Source organism: Apis florea, unplaced genomic scaffold, assembly GCF_048593485.1.
Source record: "Apis florea isolate Af1SG1 unplaced genomic scaffold, ASM4859348v1 contig_3798_pilon, whole genome shotgun sequence".
In the NCBI taxonomy this organism is placed as follows: domain Eukaryota; kingdom Metazoa; phylum Arthropoda; class Insecta; order Hymenoptera; family Apidae; genus Apis; species Apis florea.
The window spans coordinates 204,411-224,731 of NW_028256860.1; the positions used below are offsets into that span (position 1 = coordinate 204,411).

A 20,321-nucleotide genomic window follows, 5' to 3' on the forward strand; every position below is an offset into this window, starting at 1 on the left:
ATATATATATATATATATATATATGTTATATATTCCAGTTTTATAAAATAATTATATTTAATAAATTTGTTATTTAAATAACATATAGTTTTTATTATTATTTATTGTATTTATATTTACATTATTAGAATTTATTAGATATTTATCTTAAATATTGATCATTTAAAATTCTTTTTTAATTATATTAATACAAAAAATTACTATTATGCAATTTAATGTAAAAGAAAAGGTATACTATAAAAAATATTAATCTTTAATTTCATATTTATTTTTTAATTTTGAAATTGATGAAAATATTGTTTTACATTATTATATATTAATATATAAACATATATTATATATTATATATTAAAAAAAAAATATAATATATAACAAGAAAAGAATGATTTAATAAATTTTACAATTATTTCTTGCAGTATTTATTAGTAATTTTTAAAACATTTATCTTTTTACATAATATTTAAAATATTTATTTTTTTATATTATCTTTTAATTATATATGAAATTCTTTTTATATCCTTATAATTAGATAGTTTACATTAAATGATATACTCTATATAATACCAAATTTATATTTACATATTATTAAATTATTTTTTTTAATAAAAAATATAAATATAAATATTTATTAAAAATTTGTTTTTTTATATTCTCTAATGAATATTTGTCAACAATTTTAATATATGAATAGTAATATATATAATAAATATACATCTAATCACATAACTATATATTTTAAATAATATATTAATTTTATATATATTATATTTAAGAATTCTAATTTAAACTAATAATATAAATTATAAAATATATATTTATATAGTTACCATTTTATAGCAAGAGCAGTATCTACTTTTTTTATTTCATGATATTGAGTGTGGAAATATGCTAAAGCTTTGTCTGTATATTCTCCTCCTAACCAATTTTTGTATAAATTTTTCACTATTAGATTTTGTTCAGGATTACTTTGAGGAAGTTCTCGATATATAGATTCTAATTTTAATGCCAGTTCACGTGATTGAACATTATTTAAAGGTCTAATTTGTGCTCCTCCATTAAGACATCCTAACAATTTATGTATAATTTGAATAAAAATTTATTATTATAATATAATATTATATTATATAGTCTGTAAACAAAACTTACCACAGGGACATGCCATAACTTCAACATAGTCATATAAACATTTTCCACGTTTCAATTTTTGTACAAGATTTTGTATATTTCTAAATCCATTAGCAATTGCAAATGTTAAGAGTGTCTGACCATCTTTTTGAAAGATTGCTTCTTGAAAATCGGGATTTCTAAGATTTTTAAATTCAATTATTATATCTGTTTCATTGAATAGATATTTTGCAGCATAACGAAGAATAAATTCTGCATAACCCCCAGATCCTGAACCACTATGACCATATAAATCATTTTTCAAATATTTCATTTTTGATTCAAATATTCTTTGAATTTTTTTTTCATTATTTATTTCACTTAATATCACATTATATTCATTAAACATTTGCTCTATTTCAACTAAAAAAAAAAAATAAATATACATATCTTTGTATTAATTTATTGTTTTAACTTAATTAAAGAAAAATAAATATAAATGAATATTTTTCTTTAAATTTTGAAATCGATAGTATTTACTTGGAGTTATAACACAATCTACATCTCTAGATTTTATTTCATGATTATAAAAATCCTCTCTGGATGCTTCCAATTTTTTATCATAACAAGGCATAACAGTTATATGATAAATTTGTTCTGGTGAAAGATTCATAGTTTCAGCTAAATGATATTTAACTAATGATCCCATAATTTGTTGAGGAGATTTTGTAACACTTATATATGGAAGTATAAAATTACCATGTGTTTTTTCAGCATAACATACCCAACCTATATTTAAAAACATAGAATAAAGAAGAAAAGTATTTTTTTATATTATTTTTTAAATAAATTTATCTAATCTAAAAAATTTTTCTTATCAGCAGAAAATCTCTCAGCAGAAAAGGCTAAAATCAATCTCCAAAGTTTCAGTATTAAATTTTAAATATAAAACAAAATTTTGCTTTATCTCGTATTATCATAAAATTTTAAAATTCTGAAACTTTGAGTATTAATTTAATTTCCTTCAAATTTGATTAAAAATAAACAAAAATTTTAATTTTTTTATAAATTTTTTATTTTTAATATAATTATTTTTAATATATGAAGTATAATTACATATATGAAACATTTTTTAAATATCATTTTAAGAAAATTAAATAAAAATTCAATAAATTTTTTTAATATATTTTTTTAATAGTATAACATAGAATAAAATGTTAGACAAAATATTCTGAATTTACTGCTTTATTATAGAAAAATATTTTTAAAATTATATTAAAAATTTGACAAAATATTGTAATTTTAAAAAAATTGATTTCAGCTCCTTAAAGAAATTTTCTGCAATTTTTTTTCTAACAAAAAATGCTCTATTTATAATAAATTTTTATTCAAAATCAAAATTTTTGAATTTAATAAAATAATATACAAAAATTTTTATTTATCTTCCACTATTGAAGCTAATAAATAATGTTTGATTTTTTAATACATTATCCAGGATTTTCTATGCAAATATGAAAAGTCATATTTTCAAAATAATTAAAAATAAATAAAAATATCATGAAACAAAATTAATTTTTAATTCATATTCTGAAAATAATTTTTTGTATTTTTATGTAAAAAAAAAATATATATGAGAATGGCAAAAAAAGGGATAATTTTGAATTATTATAATAGAATAATTATATAAAATAAATTTTATAGAATAAATTTATATAAAAAATAATAAGAATTTTTGTATTTTGGTTAAATATATAGTTTTATATTATATGAAAGAACAGAAATGAAATAATATATTAATTAATAAAATTAAATTAGAAAAAAGAATTTTTTATTTATATGACCACTATAATTGTATCTTCTTTTAAAAATAATTTATAATTTTAAGTAGATTAATTTATGCAATTTTCAATCTTTACAAGAAAAAATATTTAATTATTTCTATTAATTTAAAAATGATATTTGGGTATTTTATATATTGAAAAGAATTATTTATAAAAACATTATTTTATGAAAACATTATATTATATTACTACTTACCTGGACAGGAAGAAGATAACATAGGCAATTGATTTTTTACACCATTTTTATTTGCTCTGTAACGTTGTATAAATTCTTTAGCAGATTCTAAGAGAGCAAAGTCATCAGCCACAGTCATATCTAAAACTATATCTGCTCCTAACTGATAAAAATACCCTGCAAGTTTATTTAGCGCTTGTTCTGAATTAAGATTATAATGTTCTGCTATGGATAATACTGCTTGCACCGAAAGACTAACTACAATAAACGTTGAACTTATACCATCTTTACTCTATAAAATATATATTAAAAAATACAGATTTTTAATATTTAATTATATAGTTTATATTCTGTGTCATTTTAATAATCATTACCTGATATTGAGAGGTTTTTTCTCTAAATACTCGCATCAATTCTTCTTGACTTTGTTGTGTAACTAATATACTTTCTGCAGATGTTATGCAACCACTACAAGCTAAACAATCAGCAAGTGTAATTTCAACTTTCTCTAATTTTTTAAATTGTCCAATCTAATAAACATATAAAAAATAAATTATAAAATAAATTAGAATCTTAAAAATTTTTAGAATTTGTAATTTTAATTAAATTTATTTGAATACATAATTAATTTACTTCATTTAATGCTATAGGTGTTCCATCTTCCTCAATTTTTATTTTTGCTCCAGTTTTACTCTTTAATGTTTGAATTTCTATAGGCTTTATACATTCCTACAAAGAAAGTTTCTTAAAAATTATTGCTATGCTATTATTGCTATGAGACCAAAATGATGAAATACCTGAGAAGGAGTAATGAAATCATCCAAATTTGTAATTTGTAATGCTCCACTAAATCGTGATGCCATTTTATCTGAAAAAAATAATTGCATTTGAATTATTTTTTTTATTATAAACAATTAAATAATATAATAGTATAATTAAATAATATAACTAAATAGTTCTTCAATTTCTTCAAACAATTTTACATTCTTTAAAACAAAATACATAATTGTTTAGGTAAAGTAAGATTGCATGTAAATATTCGTATTTAATAAATAAGTTACATAAATACATTTAAAATGATATATTAATAATTATATAATTTATTATTACTTATTATTATTATATTACTTACATTATTATATTATATAATGAATATATAATATGATAAACATTAATTCTTTTGTATTTTAAATATTAAATCCTTTTTAGTTTAATAATCAATTCATTTTAATCAAATAATTTTAAATATAACCTTATTTTCAATGACTACAGAAATTTATAAATTTAAATCATTTAATATTGAAATAAGAATAATTTCAATTAAATGTGTTGATCCACTAAATTTTTAAGAAAAAGCATTAATTTATTTGAAATATATATATAAAAAATAAAATTTTATATTTTGATAAGTAAATAAAAAATATTATTAAATATAGTGATTTTAAATATTATATAAAAATATAAAAAAAATAAAATATAAAAATAATGTTACACAAAAATAATTATACGCATATTTGTATATTATATTAATATAAATTTATATATAAGTTAAAAATCTGAAAATTTTTAAAATACTAAAAAATAATTAAAAAATAGAAAATAGATATTAAATATATATAAAAATACCAATTTTACCAAAATAATTATATACTAAGAGAAATAATTACGTACCTAATTTTTTGGATACTTTTTGGATACTTCACGGATTTTTATTTAAAAGCCTTATTTAAACATTCATAATTTAATAAATAAATTAAAATTTATAAAATTTAAAAAAGAAAATGTAATCTAAAAAAATATTTTATTTTGTATTAATTCAAATATGTCTGAAAATATATTTAAATCTATAAAAATCTTAAATTTGTCAGATTTATGGATTTTATGTACTTAACCATGATTTTCCCACCACACAACAGACGCAAGTTATCTATGTTGGTTTAGGGGTAAGTATGCGCCTGTAAGATGGCAATATCCTCAGTGACTTTTAAAGAAGAATAATATTTGATACGATATTTATGAAATTTTTATTTTGAAATGACTGAAGTAAAAAAAGATGATATTGTTAAAATATTACATACGTATCCTCTTTGTAGAGTAAGTAAAATATAATTTATACATATATATATATATACATATATAATATATTATAAAATATATTGGGAAAAAAAATAAGTCTGATTTTTTTAATTAATATTTAATCAATAGAAAAAGTCGTTATACAAAAAATGGTATTTATATTATTTATATAATTTATTTTTATTAAATTTATTTCAAATAATCATTTTCAATATTATAATTTCTTATCATTATAATCATTTTAAAGTTATATTTATATATTGTCGCTTAAATATGAATTTAAACAATTTGATTTATAAAAAAGAAATTTAAGAGGACAATATATAATTAAATTACAATGGGACAACATGTAATATAATTAAAAATTTTATTTATGTTGTTATTTGAATAAAATTTATCATAATTATAATCTATTAATAATAATAGATATTTTATTATTATTATATATTTTATTATTTATTTTATGATGATATAAATTATATATATTTAATGTTTTAGAAATGTGATATGTCAGATGAAATGAAACAAGAAGCTATGGAATTATGCGTCACTGCGGCGGAAAAATATGCGGACAATTATGAAAGTGTTTCACGAATGATCAAGGAAACAATGGATAAAAAATTCGGTGCATCATGGCATACAGTTGTTGGTGAAGGTTACGGATTTGAAATAACTTATCAACTTAAACATCTATTATATATGTACTGTGCTGGAAATTTAGCAATATGCATATGGAAATCAGCATAATGGTATTTACAAAAATTGAATTATGTATAAATTGTATTATTATAATTTTTTGAAAAGTTAATTTCATTTTGTTTTAAACAATGCTGAATATATATTGTACAATATAAATTGATTTTATAAAATCGCAATTATTGATTGCAGAACGTATATTTACGAATAATAAAATTTATAAATTATTGTATATTTATTATAGATTATAATTTAAGAAAGTTTTTTTATTATAACATGTAAAATAAAAAACTAATAAAATGTAATTTATAATTCTTATATAATATAAAAATATAATTGTTGAATTTTAATTTCAATAATTTTAATATATTTATGCAATATTTATTTTTCACTTATTTTATCAATATTTAATATCATTTTATTTTTACATTATTAATAATTAATACTCAATTATTAATAATATTCAGTTAATATTTAATATTTCTCATATTATTTAAATATTATATATAATTAAATAAAAAATAAATTATAAATTAATTCTTATATTATTATTCAAATTAAAAAATTAAAAAGACATACAAAATGTAAAATATTAAACAATGTATTAAAAATATTATGTTATCAATATATTATATTATTAATATATATGTTTATGTATGCGAATTGCAAAATGCAATTTATTGTTTTTTTTTTATGTAATAATATTTATTTGTATAAAAGTATTTTATCCTATTGTTATATTATACATATAATTATATGTACTTGATATATAATAAATACTAAATATTTATTGAAATATCATACAACTTTATGATATAATAAATTCATAATATAATTATTTTTTAAACATTTATTTTTATTTTTAATTACAATACTGCATAGACATTATGCTATATTTTTGTATAAGGATATTAACTTTTATTGTAAGAAATTTATCATTTATTTATAATCATTTATTTTTTACAGCATTTCGTAACTACAGATTTATTCGTTTTATGTTTTTGATTTGAAAAATATGAAATGCTGATCCAAAAAATATGATACAATTTTCTTGTTACAGTTTTAAAATTTACGTGATGAATTACAACTCATATTTTTATATTAATTTATAAGAATGTAATTTACAAAAATTTTTTTATAGATTGCTATTCTATCTAGAATAGCTACTATATTATATTATATTATACTATATTATATATTGTAACAAGCAATTAATAATATATTTTTAAAAACAGTTTTAAAACAGTTTTAGTTTTACTCATTTGAAAATGAAATGCATATTAAATAATATATCCTATTTTCAAAATGTAATAATTTGATAATTATATATGTACATAATATAAAGGTGAATTTAAGTTACATAAACAAAATTTATTATATTATTTACTGATAGTAATAATGATACTAGATATATTAGAAACTGCAGCAGTAATAATAATAGTAACAGAATAATAATAATAATAATAATAATAATAATAATAATAATAATAATATTAATATTAATAATAATAATACCTCTATATTTTTTAACTATTTACTATCACTATTAATAATACATATGCTTTCCATTTTCCATTTCTGCAAAATAAATTCTCTAGTATTTACAACTCTTGCAGAGATTTCTATTCGTGCTGCTAAATCATATGTTCCAGAGGTTGAAAATACAGCTTGTAATTTTACAGTATTGCTCATCATTGGTTCGACATGAGAACAAATTGTTGAATGGCAAGCATATCTATAATATGTAGAAGCTTGTGGAGAATATAATTGTGATTTTATATTTGGAAGATGATTTTCACTAAAAAGATATAAGATAAATTATAATATGTATATAAATTTTTTTAAATTACTCTTAATAAATACTTTACCTGCTGGTACCTATTGTATTGATTTTAATATCAATTTTTGATTCTAAATGATTCTGTATATATATTATTACTGGAAGGAAACACAATCGATTTTGATGAAAATTATGCTTGATCTCTCTATCATGGTTTAAAGAAAAAGAAATTATATTTTTCAAAAATTCTGATTCTGATGCTTGTTCTTTATTAATTATAGCCAGAGAATCAAGTATATTTCTATCAGGTCCAAAAATCTTCAAACGACCAGCATCTTCATTTGATTCAATTTGAACTTCTTTTGGATGTTTGTAAGTTTTATTTAAATATTGTATATCAAGATGATGTTGACCAATTGCTTGTTTTGTAATAATTCCATTTTTAATTATCTTCGCTTGCCATTTAAGAATTAAAGTAGAATTTAATGTCATAGTAGCAAATAAAGGCTTTTGTTCTATACTTTGTGATAATCGTTGACATTGTTGTTGTATTTCAGTTACATTTTCATTGATATCTAATGATGGAATATCCTTTCTTCGTATAAAATCTATGTATGGATAACTTATATCTGATTCGATGTAATCATTTTCTTGAGTTAAAGATACATCAGAAAACTTAGATTCATTTTGGTTTTTTTTTCTTAATTTTAGCATCAAATGAAATACTTCTTGAGTTTGTATCTTAATATTTGTCGATAAAATGGATAAATCAAATACAGACCAAGTATCACTTTGAAACAATACTTTATACAATAAAATTTCATTCGTAATTAAATCATGAATTTGATTTGCATTTTTAATGCATATTATTAAATTTAATGTAGGCGAAATATCTTTAAATAATGTACTTCTTGAAGCAATTGAGCTAATTTGTATAGAATCCAAAACTGTAAAATGCCAAGTATGTCTACAAAGTCGATATTTCATTATGCTTTTTGAATCAATATTTTCATAGTAAAAGAGTAAATCTAAATAATGAATTCCTTTTTCATGAGGTGCTTGAATCCAAAATGGTATTTTATATGTTTCTCCAATATTTAATATATTATTATTAGAAGATAATGGAATTTTTAATATAAGTCTATTATTTCTTTTTGTCATATGTTCTGAAATCATGAATAAAATACTAATATAATATTGGTATTCAATTATTTTAATTATTAAATGAAATCTGTAAATTATATTTACTTTCTTGTACATTTATGTGCTCATCTCCTAATGAAAAAAGTTTAGCATCTGTAGATGCCAAAAAAATATTTGTTAGCGATGAATTACCCACATTTTTCAATATAATATCTATTTTTTGAATTTCACCACATAACATTTCTGAAGATAATTTACTAAAGAAAATCTAAAAGTAAATTTTTGTTAACCATTATATAAATATATTGCACAATTTTAAATACTTGATATATTTTATTTAAATATTTATATATATTATATTAAATATACCTGCATAAAGGGAGCTTTTTCAATAATATTCATTTCTAATCTATAATCTACACCATACATATTTGTACCAGGTTTTTCTTTAATATTTTTTAATCTAGGTCCTTTAATTTCAAATAATCTTTTTCCAGTAATAGCTATTGTTGGATTAACAATTGGTGGATCTATTACATGAGTTGGATTAGATAAATCATAGCTTAAACCTAATACTTTTAATTCGCCTATTTTTTTTGGTATAAGACATAGTACAATGCCTTGCTTGGTAATAGGTTGTAAAATAATTTTTTCGATTGCTTGTGTTTCCACTAATTGTAAATTTTCTGATGATTTCATTTCATTTGTAATTTGTCCATTGGAGGATGTAAATGACCATAATAAAGTTAAGTTGGACAATGGTAGCGGTATGTGTAATGGATTATATAATTCAATAAAAAAATGCACTGGTTCATTTAAAACTGCATTTGGTTTTATGCTATTATTACTTGTTTTAGAATATAATGCAACTGTAGGTTTGAATATCATAGGAGGAGATCCCTGAGCTTCTGTTATTAACATCTCTTCCATTTTTGACCATCTTACATCATCACAGTCTTCAGTATTAAATGAAACATGACTTGCTGGAATATTATTTTCATATGATTTAGCTATAGGACCAAAAAGTACTTTAATATCATTACTATCTATTAATGGCAAAGGCAAGATAGGAAGTTCATGACGATTTGATAAACCTTCCTGCAACAGTAACTATAACATGTAATTAATATGACAATTAATATATATATATAGAAATATGAAATTAATAATATGACTTATACATACATTGTGGATATGTAAAAATTCACGTAAAAATGCAGCTTGTTGTATACTTGGTTGTTTACTATAAGCATTGAGTAATTTTTGAAATGCTTTTACTGCTTCACTAACTTGTTTCAATGATGCAGCTTGTCTACCAATTGTAAAATGTATATGATCTTCAGCTAATGACCAACCTCTTTCATTATATATCTAAGAAAAAAAATATAAATATAAAATAAACAATTTATTTATTTAACATAATAAAAGAATATTGGAAATGACTAAATATACCTGGTATGCTTGTTGGTAACATCGTAAAGAATGTTTTCTTTGACCTGCTTTCGAAAATCGATGACCAGCAAGAACAGCATGAAATGCATACTTGCGCACCATTTTTGGTCCAATAAAACAATAAGCAGCTTGTTCTAATAAGAGTGCAGAACGCAAATCTGAATCTTCACTAGTCATACGAATTAATTGTTTAGCAGCCTCTCCATATAAACTTCTACCTTTTAAACATTCTGCACTGAGTAACGTTGCTCTTGTTGCAAATTGAGGCATTTTGCAACTAGTTGAATAAGTTAATATTGCATCATCCATATATTCAATAGTCTTTCTATTAGTTTCACCTTGCATAAATGCACTTAAAGCAGCCATTTCAAGAGCACCTGCATAATAAAGCCAAGCTTGATCTGCTGCAAAATCTCTTTTTGCACTATGATATGTTTGGTAAGCAAGTGAATAGTGACCAAACATAAAACATAAATCACCTAAGCGACGCAATTGTAATTCTGGAGATTCTGTTGTATAACTGAAATCCAAATAAGCTGGAACTTTATATATTTATATAATACTACACATTTTATTTTTATTTAATTTATTATATAATAATAAATTAATTTTATTATAAATTATATAATATAAATAAATATAAAATATTATAATAAATAATAAAATTATATATTATAATTATATAATAATTATATAAATAAATATAAAATAATATATAAATAATAATAAAACATACATTACAGCATTTGAAGGAGTAGGTCCTGGTATTCCGGGTTTATTTGTTCCAAACCATCGTCTTGTAGCACTAAAAAGTGATCTACTAACACCTTTTTTGTTTGAAATTACATCATTTAATAAAGCAATTTGTTTTTCCACATAAGGTAATAAACTTTTTAAGCAAAATTCTGTTATTAATGTTCGTAATCTTTCGAGATCTTGTGTAGATAATCTAACACCATGTTGTATAGCTAAATAGTTAGGAGAATCTGCCCAAACATTTACATTTATTGGGGTGTCATTAATTTCTTTTCCATATAAAACAGAACTTCGTGATTTATCAGCTGTTGGACTTAAAGGATGAATTGTAACAGGAATAGCTTCCTGACCAACTTCTAAATGTGTATTTTTTGATTCAGATATTTCAGAAGTAAAGCTAATAATATCATTTAAATTTGGGGAAATTAATATAGAATTTTGTGAAGCAATTGGTGTTCCAGCCTGGCTTGTTCTAAAATACACATTCATAATTATTTCATAAATTTTTTAAAAATATAGTAGAAACATACTTATCAGTATCCATTGTAACTTCATTTGGCATAGAAGAAACACCACTAGTATCTGCAGGTGTACGAGGAGAACTATTTTGTTCACTACTTCCTGACATTTCTGAATGTTTCACTAAAAATTGACTCCAAGGATCTGGTAAATGAATATTATCATCAATTTGCCCTGGTGGTCGTGAATTCATTTGCAATAAAAAGCAATTATTAGCACCATAAATATTTTTCATTTCCGCAAAAACTTTTTCAGCCCTATAAAAATTATATAGGAATAGTTCATCTTATAAACAATATTTTTTATAAAAAAACTATAAAAATAAATACTTGTTTTTATCATCTTGTAAAGTATCATATATTAAAATATAATATCTTAATGTATTATTATTAAACCATTTTGGCAATTTTCCAGGTATATTTTGATGTAACTGAGTACCCATATTTTGTATTTTTTCTAAGGGATTGTCTTCTGCTGTGGAAACTACTATCATACAAGCAAGAAAATGTTTTGTAAATTCATGGTCTGATGGAAATTGGACACTTAAAAACATTTCTCGCCATGCTTCAAACCATGGAACTGATACTGGTATATCAAGCTCTGTTGTTCCAATTTGAATAATAGTTGTATGTTCACATATAGCTGAACTAACTGCTTCATTTAACATTTTTCTAGCAATACTTGGTTCTGGAGGTTGTGCATTAACATCTTGTATAAAAAGTCGAAGATTTCTAATATTTATAATATTTCCTTGCGGATCTTTAAAATGACCTATAAAATAAAAGAAGGAATTTATAAATATTTCAAAATAATATTCATAATATATATATATATATATATATAATGAATATTATTTTATGATATAAAATAAATCTAAAAATAATAAAAAATTAAAATTTATTTAATAATTTTTTTATAATTTATTTTTGTATTATGAAATACAATTTGTGACATTTTAATAAAAATTTGCATATAAAATAAAAAAACAATAATCATACAAAACTTATTATTATATATAACTTTTACTTCACTACAATTGATGATACATAATTTTTATCTATTTTAATATTATAAATAATGAACTTCTTACCTTCAGTATTTAATTTACAAAACGGTTGTAAAAGTTCAACGAATGATAAATTATTTTTCTGACATACAGTATCAGCTGCTGTCGAACATATTGCAGCAATTTGTGGTGAAAAAGCATTACATATAAATTCACGAGGGGTTAACTTACATTGAGCCATGATACTTGCTAGAAAATCTATGAGTAATTAAGATTATGTTTAACTAATTACACAATAACAATCATTTTGAGCGCTAAATTGTTATCATTCATTATTTTATTAAAAATTGACACAATCAAACTTTCATTATATCCCAAAGCAATAGTAAACATTTTAAACAGCTGTTCTATGAATATTTACCTATGAAAGGTAAAAATATGAAGATGATATATCTATCCTGATATTAGTCTTCAAACGGAAATACTATATATAATTTTTTTCAAATTTAATACTATAGATGGCAGATCTTTGGATAAATTCAAAAGAATTATAATATTCAAAAGAATAAAAATATTTAATCATTTCATTGAATATTTTTAATATATATGATAGTTATTTAAATTTATTAAAAAAAATATATATTTTATATATTGTATTTTTTGTTATATGTAATTGAAGTTTATATCGGGAAATTTATTTCGTAAATAGATAAAAAAGTTAATAAAATTTATTAAATTATATATATAATTTATAATATTAATATATTATTTATTAATAACATATATAACAATCAAACAAATTATATATAAATATAATTAAATATATAATATATTAATTATCTAATAAATAAAAATATTATATTATATAATATAATAAATATATATATATTATATTATATATTATAATTATATATTATTTAATATAAATTAAATAAAAATTGTAGTTTAACGGAGATATATACAAATACATATACGTATTTTTAACTAATAAGAAATAATACAAAATGTTCTAAAAATTAATCGAAAAAATTTTATTAATTTCTGAAAAATTTCAAGCAACAATTCTTTGCAAAAATTTTTTTTTTTAGTTTTGTTAATAAATTATTAAGAAAAATTGACCATATTACAAATATATAGAAAATCATTGCAATAGTAATTTACGTACATGACTCTCGCTATCTGCGAATTATCGAGTTCAAATAAACAAATAGAAGCAATATATATCAAAATATATGTGCTAACAATTATTAGTTAAAAGTTATATCAAATTATACTTTATTCATAAACAATAAATAAACTAAGTATTTAATAGTTTATTTTATACTTGTATCTGTTCTTGTACAATATTATTTTAATTATTTATATTTGTATATTATTTAATTTATATCTGTATACTTGCATATGAAAGATTGATAGTAACTCTAATAAACAAATTAAAAATAATCTTAATAGCAAATTAAAGTTATATTGGCATCAGAAATGGCAATTCATCAAAACCAACAAAATCTATTTCGTCATTTGCTTTTAGTTTTGCTATCATGTTATCCAAAACAAATTATAAATTAATGTTAGAAATGTTGCATATACTATGTTATGTTTTTACTGCTAATTTACATAATTATAAAAAGAAAAGAACTTAAATATTTTTAATATTTTTCTGCTATATTTCTATTATTAATCAATTTATTAACTTATTAACTTATTTATTATAACAGATTCTTTATCAAATCTACTTTTAGATAACAAACTAATATCAGGATTTGAAAAAGATTTGAAATCTGCTGAAAATAGTAAAAGTTGATAAAATCTGTACGAAATGGCCATCTATTTTCATATTAGATCTTTAATTAGATAGATAATATAAGCTGCTACTAAATTGGAGATGAGAATAAAACAAAGTTTACGCAGTAAATTGTGATGTCAAAAAAGTAATAAAAACTAAATACATTCTACAATTTCAAGAATTTAAATTTTAAATGCACATAATTAGATAGATTATAATCATTTTGAACATAATAAGAACCATCATAAATTTAATAATATTTTTTTTAATAAATTCTTTTTTTTGTAAAATGAATTCTAATATTATTAATGAAATAAATTTTAAATGTTAGTTATGCTATTTAAAATTTAAATGATTGAAGTTGAAAATTTGCTACTTTTGCTGCCTTATTAACAACAAAATCTGCTGAAGTAAATTGTTTTGTTTTTATTTCTAAATTGACAACAAATTATATTAACTGATTCTATCTGTTTTTTGTTTATCTGCTTTAATAGATTTTGTTATATTTTTACTCTCAATCTACTAACAAATTTGGATATATTAAATTTGCAATTTTTCTGATGAAGAATTTTAATAAAATCTGTTATTAGATTTGATTGAATGTATTTTTATTTTTTATTTATATATTAATGATTATATATTAATAAACATAAATTTGAATTCAAATTTAAAGAAATATATTAAATATAATGTATTTGCAAAAATATTATAATTTTTATAATTATATAGGATGTTAACATATTCGATGCGAAGAGCTGATATTCTAGAAATCAAAATAATTTTGCAATCGCGAAAGTTGATATATAAAAATTATTATTATTATATATATTTTATATATGTATAAAAATATTAATATTAATATTAATATAAAAATGTTGAAATTTATTTATTAATTTATAATTTTATTATAAATCATTTTTTTTCGTTAATTTATAATTTTATTTACTAAATTATAAGCAATTAAAATTATCTTAGATGAAATGAAATAGAGATAAAATAATTCCTTACTTCATCTAATTCAGTATTCAATTATTTATAATTTAATTTATTAAATTAATTAATTTATAATATAATTTAATTAAATAAATCATTATTTTTGTTTTAATCTTTAAAATCGATTTTTCGAAAGTATCTTATGAATATATCAATACCTTGCATAACCTCATTTCATGAAAAAATATATAAATATTGAAAAAATTTATATATTAATTTAAATTTTTTTCTAACAATTTTTATCATATTTTATTATTCTATATATATATAGAATAATAAATATATATAAATGTTTATAATATTATGAATTGAAAATCGAACATCTAAAAAATATCGATTAGTGAAACGAATTCGATAAAAAAAAGATCGAAAATTTCATATTATTCAACTATCGATAAATATTGTCGACTTATCGATAATTTACAATCTAGTTAAATATATACATATACATAATTCCTTTAGATCATCTTAGATCGCGTAATCATTAACAGTTTTTTCGTAAGCATATTGATGTTTTAACTCTTATTAAGATTTAGTTTATAATTATATAAAAAAATATTATATGATATGAACATATAACAGGTAAAAAAATATATAATTAGTTTTATATAAATGAATTATTATAATAATTTTTATATTGTTTGACATTCGAATTGTATATATGACAACTATGTAAGTTTATAGTTTGTTAGCAACACATTCCTTCAAGATAAACAAATCCTTATTTATATAAATGATTGATTAAAATATTTTTTATTATAAATAGAATATACATTTCTGTAACAAAAAAACATCAAAATATTATATTTGGAAATTTAACTTTTTATTGTTTTAAATATAATAAAAATTGCAATAAAAATTTTATTATTATAAATACATATAAAAATATTTGATGACTTTATTTAAATGTATAAATTTAAAATATTATATTTTATGTTTATATATTAGTATTTTAATGAAAGAATATCTTTTTTCATGTTTCAGTTGAGCAACAAATGATATATATAATGTATTTATATAAATCTTATATTTAATTATTTAATGTAAATTGATAATGTAAAATTATAGAAAAAATATTCTAATTGGTATGTATGTTCTAATATCATAAATCTATATTGGATTTAAATATTAAAAAATATTTATTATACAAATGTATCAATAAACAAATTAAATTTTTACATGAATGATTATCTTCTACTAATAAATAAAATTTAGTGTACTATTATATGATATAAAAACATGGCAGAAAATGGATCTATCATAATACCAAATATAAAACAATTACATGAGAATGATCATATATCTATTACTAATCTAGATTATTCTAGCATTAGAGGAAAGGTATTTTTTTTAATCTTATATATATTTTCAATAATCTTATGATAAATAATAAATTAATTTTAATAAATTCCAGAGTGTTTTAGTTAGTCCATCAGAAGATCAATATGAATTGTTACTTAAACGTTTAAAAGAAAGAATTCAAGATGGTGGTAGTGAAACAATTTTTGATATTGGTATTGGTGGAGGTATATATTTTATTCTTATAATATTTATAAAAAGTTTTTATATAGAAATATTCATAATTTGTGTCAATTTAGATGGTTCTGAAGATGGTTTAAAAGAAGATGAATATGAAGCATCACTTGCAACTTTACAATCTCTTGCTGCAACATTAGAAGCAGATTGTGTACTTTTACGTCAGAGTAAAGTTGATCATGGCCTTATAGGACAATATTTGGTGCGAAGGCGTTTAGATAGACAAGATTTCTTAGAAATAAGGTATTTGTTTTAAAAAGATAATATTAAAGTAAATAGTGTTATATATATTAAAATAATGTTATAATAATATTATTAGTGAATTTTAATTTAAAAGATTTAACTTATAGAGTGGCTGTTGTTGGTAATGTTGATGCTGGGAAATCAACACTTTTAGGGGTATTGACACATGGAGAACTTGATAATGGTCGAGGTTTAGCACGTCAAAAATTGTTCCGACATAAACATGAAGCTGAAACAGGACGTACTAGTTCAGTTGGAAATGATATTCTTGGATTTGATAGTGTTGGTATGGAAATAATTTGATAAGTTAAAAATAATTACATCATTATATCATCGTAATGCATATCATAATGTATATGAACATATTTTAAATTTAGGTAATGTAGTAAATAAACCAGAACATGGATCTTTAGATTGGGTTAAAATATGTGAGAAATCTTCTAAAGTTATTACATTTATTGATTTAGCTGGTCATGAAAGATATTTGAAAACAACTGTTTTTGGGATGACAGGACATGCCCCTGATTTTGGTAAAATTATTTTCATTTAATTTAGATAATAATTTTACATAATATTTATTATGTATATTTTAAATTTTAATAATTATATTTTAAATTTATTTTTAAAATGTAAATTTTAATGTAAATTTATTTTAAATGTACAATTTTTTAAATATTTATTTAAATTTAGGTATGTTAATGGTTGGAGCAAACGCTGGCATTGTTGGTATGACAAAAGAACATTTAGGTTTGGCTTTAGCTTTGTCAGTTCCAGTATTTGTTGTAGTTACAAAAATTGATATGTGTCCACCAAATATATTACAAGAAAATTTAAGATTATTAATAAGGATCTTAAAGTCCCCAGGTTGTAGAAAAGTACCTGTTACTGTAAAAACTCCTGATGATGTTGTTGTTAGTGCTACTAATTTTGTATCAGAACGGTTAGTTTTTATCTGTCTATATTAATATTCTATAATATTATATCATTTTTATATTTTAATTATTGATATATTTATGTAGATTATGTCCTATTTTTCAAGTATCGAATGTTACGGGAGAAAACTTAAACCTCCTTAAAATGTTTCTAAATTTATTAACTGCAAGAATGAGTAGTCATGAAGATGAACCAGCGGAATTTCAAATAGATGATACATATTCAGTGCCAGTTAGTATTTAATTTTCACGAGTAAAAAATTGTTTTAATCTTCATTCTATATGTTTTTAGGGAGTAGGTACTGTCGTTTCTGGCACAACATTAAAAGGTATTATAAAATTAAATGATATTCTATTATTAGGACCTGATCCTTTAGGTCGATTCATTCCAATTGCAATAAAAAGCATTCATAGAAAAAGAATGCCTGTTCGAGAAGTAAGAGGTGGCCAAACTGCTAGTTTTGCATTGAAAAAGATTAAAAGATCGCAAATTAGAAAAGGTATGGTAATGGTTGCACAAGTATTAAATCCACAAGCTTGTTGGGAATTTGAAGGAGAAATTCTTGTATTACATCATCCTACAACAATAAGTTCTTGTTACCAAGCTATGGGTAATTTTATCTTTTAATTGAATTTTAATATAGAATTTATTATAATATTTAGAATAATACTTAGAATAGATTATTATAATATTTAGAAATATTTGAAATTTTTAGTACATTGTGGAAGTATAAGACAAACAGCATCTATAATTTCTATGTCACAAGATTGTTTAAGAACAGGTGACAAAGCTTTAGTACGTTTTAGATTTATAAAACATCCTGAGTATATAAAACCAGGACAAAGAATGGTATTTAGGGAAGGACGTACTAAAGCAGTGGGCAATGTAATAAAATTAATTCCATATTCTAACACTACAGTTATACAAACATGTAGAACTAATAAGCCAAATAAAATATCTCAAAATCGACAAAATTCTTCATCTGCAATACAAGTATGTATAAAAAAATATTTATTTTTCTCATACAAAAATAAGAATTTTACAAATGATATATATAAATTTATTTATTAGTTACTAGATACAACTGAAACAAATTCTTCATTTGAAGGACAAACATCAAAACAAGAAAATATACTTCAAAAATCTAATAAACGTCAAAATAAAAAAGGTAGAGGACGAAGGGGAGGACGATCTCATAATACAATAAACAGTATTATTCAACCATTATCAGAACAAAATCCTCCTATGAAATTATGAATTATTTTATGTTTTAAACTTTTAAACATGTATATACATAGAAACTTATATATTATAAAACGCCAATATATTTATGAGACATCTTTGAAGAATTGATTCTAGAAATTAAAACAAACGAAAAAATTCGTATACAAAAATGTTGACTGAAACTTATTTATTAAGTTACAAACAGTTGCATTAAATGAAATAGAAAAAAAGAAACAACTCTTCAAAAGTGCCTCATAAATCTATATTAATTCTATATTATCAGATTATTTTACAATTTTCAAAAATTAATATAAAATTGTTTACTTTTAAACGATTCTAGTTTTCATTTTTAATAATTATAATTCTAAAAAATACATTATACAAATATAAATATATTTTTTAATTAATTTTCAAGAATTGTAAAATATACTGTTTATATACATATATCGTGCGCACGCGCGCATATGTGTGTTATGTATAAATAATATATTTTTATTTTAGTAGTTATTTATATTAAAATATATATAAAATTATTTCATATAATAATGGCAATTTTATCTAATTTGGGGTTACTTATATTCTTAAGAATTTTGATCTTTACTTTCAATAGAAAAGACCCCTGAATTATTAATCTAACATACAACGTGCTTTCAACCCTATTAGAGTACAAATTGTCTTTCACAGTTTTTGAGTAAATTAATTAAAAAATTTAAAATGTCGTTTTTAAATATATGAAAAAATATGTTGTTATTCTTAAAGTGTTTTATTTTTATAAATACATAAATGTATTTCAAATAATATTTAGCAAATATAATCTATATACAAAATATTCTTTGTTTTTTTTTATTATTATTATAAAAAATATTATAATTTTTGCCTATATTATAATTTTTAATATCTTAAACAAATTTTAAATGTATAACAAATTAATTGTATTATATGTTAATATTTTTATTATTTATAATTGTATTAATATTATGACATTTTAAAAACAAAAACAAATTATTTATCAAATTGAATTTATAATGAAACTTCTATAACAAATAATCTATTTTTACATT

At 20.5% G+C, this 20,321-nt stretch overlaps 4 protein-coding genes across 8 annotated transcripts; 2 read left to right on the top strand and 2 right to left on the bottom strand.

The window, feature by feature from the left end:
* Positions 1-395: 395 nt before the first annotated feature.
* LOC100863746 (putative cytosolic Fe-S cluster assembly factor AGAP009023) lies at positions 396-5,152 on the bottom strand. Of its 3 annotated transcripts, XM_086915902.1 has the most exons (9): positions 5,013-5,145; positions 4,792-4,908; positions 3,918-3,988; positions 3,754-3,849; positions 3,495-3,650; positions 3,142-3,412; positions 1,645-1,893; positions 1,147-1,527; positions 396-1,065 (listed from the first exon to the last, which is right to left on the bottom strand). In XM_086915902.1, the coding sequence occupies exons 3-9, from the start codon at positions 3,981-3,983 to the stop codon at positions 824-826; spliced, it is 1,461 nt and encodes a 486-aa protein (XP_086772028.1). In that variant the 5' UTR covers positions 3,984-3,988; positions 4,792-4,908; positions 5,013-5,145; the 3' UTR covers positions 396-823. The 3 variants fall into 3 exon arrangements, with proteins under 3 accessions (XP_086772028.1, XP_012340141.1, XP_012340146.1); XM_012484687.3 differs by lacking the exon at positions 4,792-4,908 and having other exon boundaries at positions 5,013-5,152; XM_012484692.3 differs by lacking the exons at positions 4,792-4,908; positions 5,013-5,145 and adding an exon at positions 4,253-4,765.
* Positions 5,016-6,223, top strand: LOC100863872 (dynein axonemal light chain 4). Of its 2 annotated transcripts, none has more exons than XM_003689817.4 (2): positions 5,016-5,214; positions 5,695-6,223. In XM_003689817.4, exons 1-2 carry the CDS (start codon positions 5,155-5,157, stop codon positions 5,941-5,943), a joined length of 309 nt encoding a protein of 102 aa, XP_003689865.2. In that variant the 5' UTR covers positions 5,016-5,154; the 3' UTR covers positions 5,944-6,223. The 2 variants fall into 2 exon arrangements, with proteins under 2 accessions (XP_003689865.2, XP_086772032.1); XM_086915906.1 differs by lacking the exon at positions 5,016-5,214 and adding an exon at positions 5,264-5,348.
* A 507-nt stretch (positions 6,224-6,730) lies between these two features.
* Positions 6,731-13,040, bottom strand: l(3)76BDm (trafficking protein particle complex subunit 8 homolog l(3)76BDm). 2 transcript variants are annotated; one of them, XM_086915901.1, is made up of 10 exons: positions 12,633-13,040; positions 11,872-12,313; positions 11,554-11,799; positions 11,004-11,495; positions 10,268-10,787; positions 10,001-10,186; positions 9,185-9,913; positions 8,921-9,083; positions 7,761-8,838; positions 6,731-7,690 (listed from the first exon to the last, which is right to left on the bottom strand). In XM_086915901.1, exons 1-10 carry the CDS (start codon positions 12,787-12,789, stop codon positions 7,423-7,425), a joined length of 4,281 nt encoding a protein of 1,426 aa, XP_086772027.1. In that variant the 5' UTR covers positions 12,790-13,040; the 3' UTR covers positions 6,731-7,422. The 2 variants fall into 2 exon arrangements, with proteins under 2 accessions (XP_086772027.1, XP_012340135.2); XM_012484681.3 differs by having other exon boundaries at positions 9,185-9,925.
* A 3,268-nt stretch (positions 13,041-16,308) lies between these two features.
* Positions 16,309-20,087, top strand: GTPBP1 (GTP-binding protein 1). Its single transcript, XM_086915907.1, has 11 exons — positions 16,309-16,409; positions 16,540-16,665; positions 16,739-16,850; positions 16,923-17,103; positions 17,211-17,389; positions 17,481-17,633; positions 17,794-18,043; positions 18,123-18,267; positions 18,328-18,646; positions 18,752-19,029; positions 19,108-20,087. Exons 2-11 carry the CDS (start codon positions 16,564-16,566, stop codon positions 19,291-19,293), a joined length of 1,905 nt encoding a protein of 634 aa, XP_086772033.1. The 5' UTR covers positions 16,309-16,409; positions 16,540-16,563; the 3' UTR covers positions 19,294-20,087.
* The last annotated feature ends 234 nt before the right edge of the window (positions 20,088-20,321 follow it).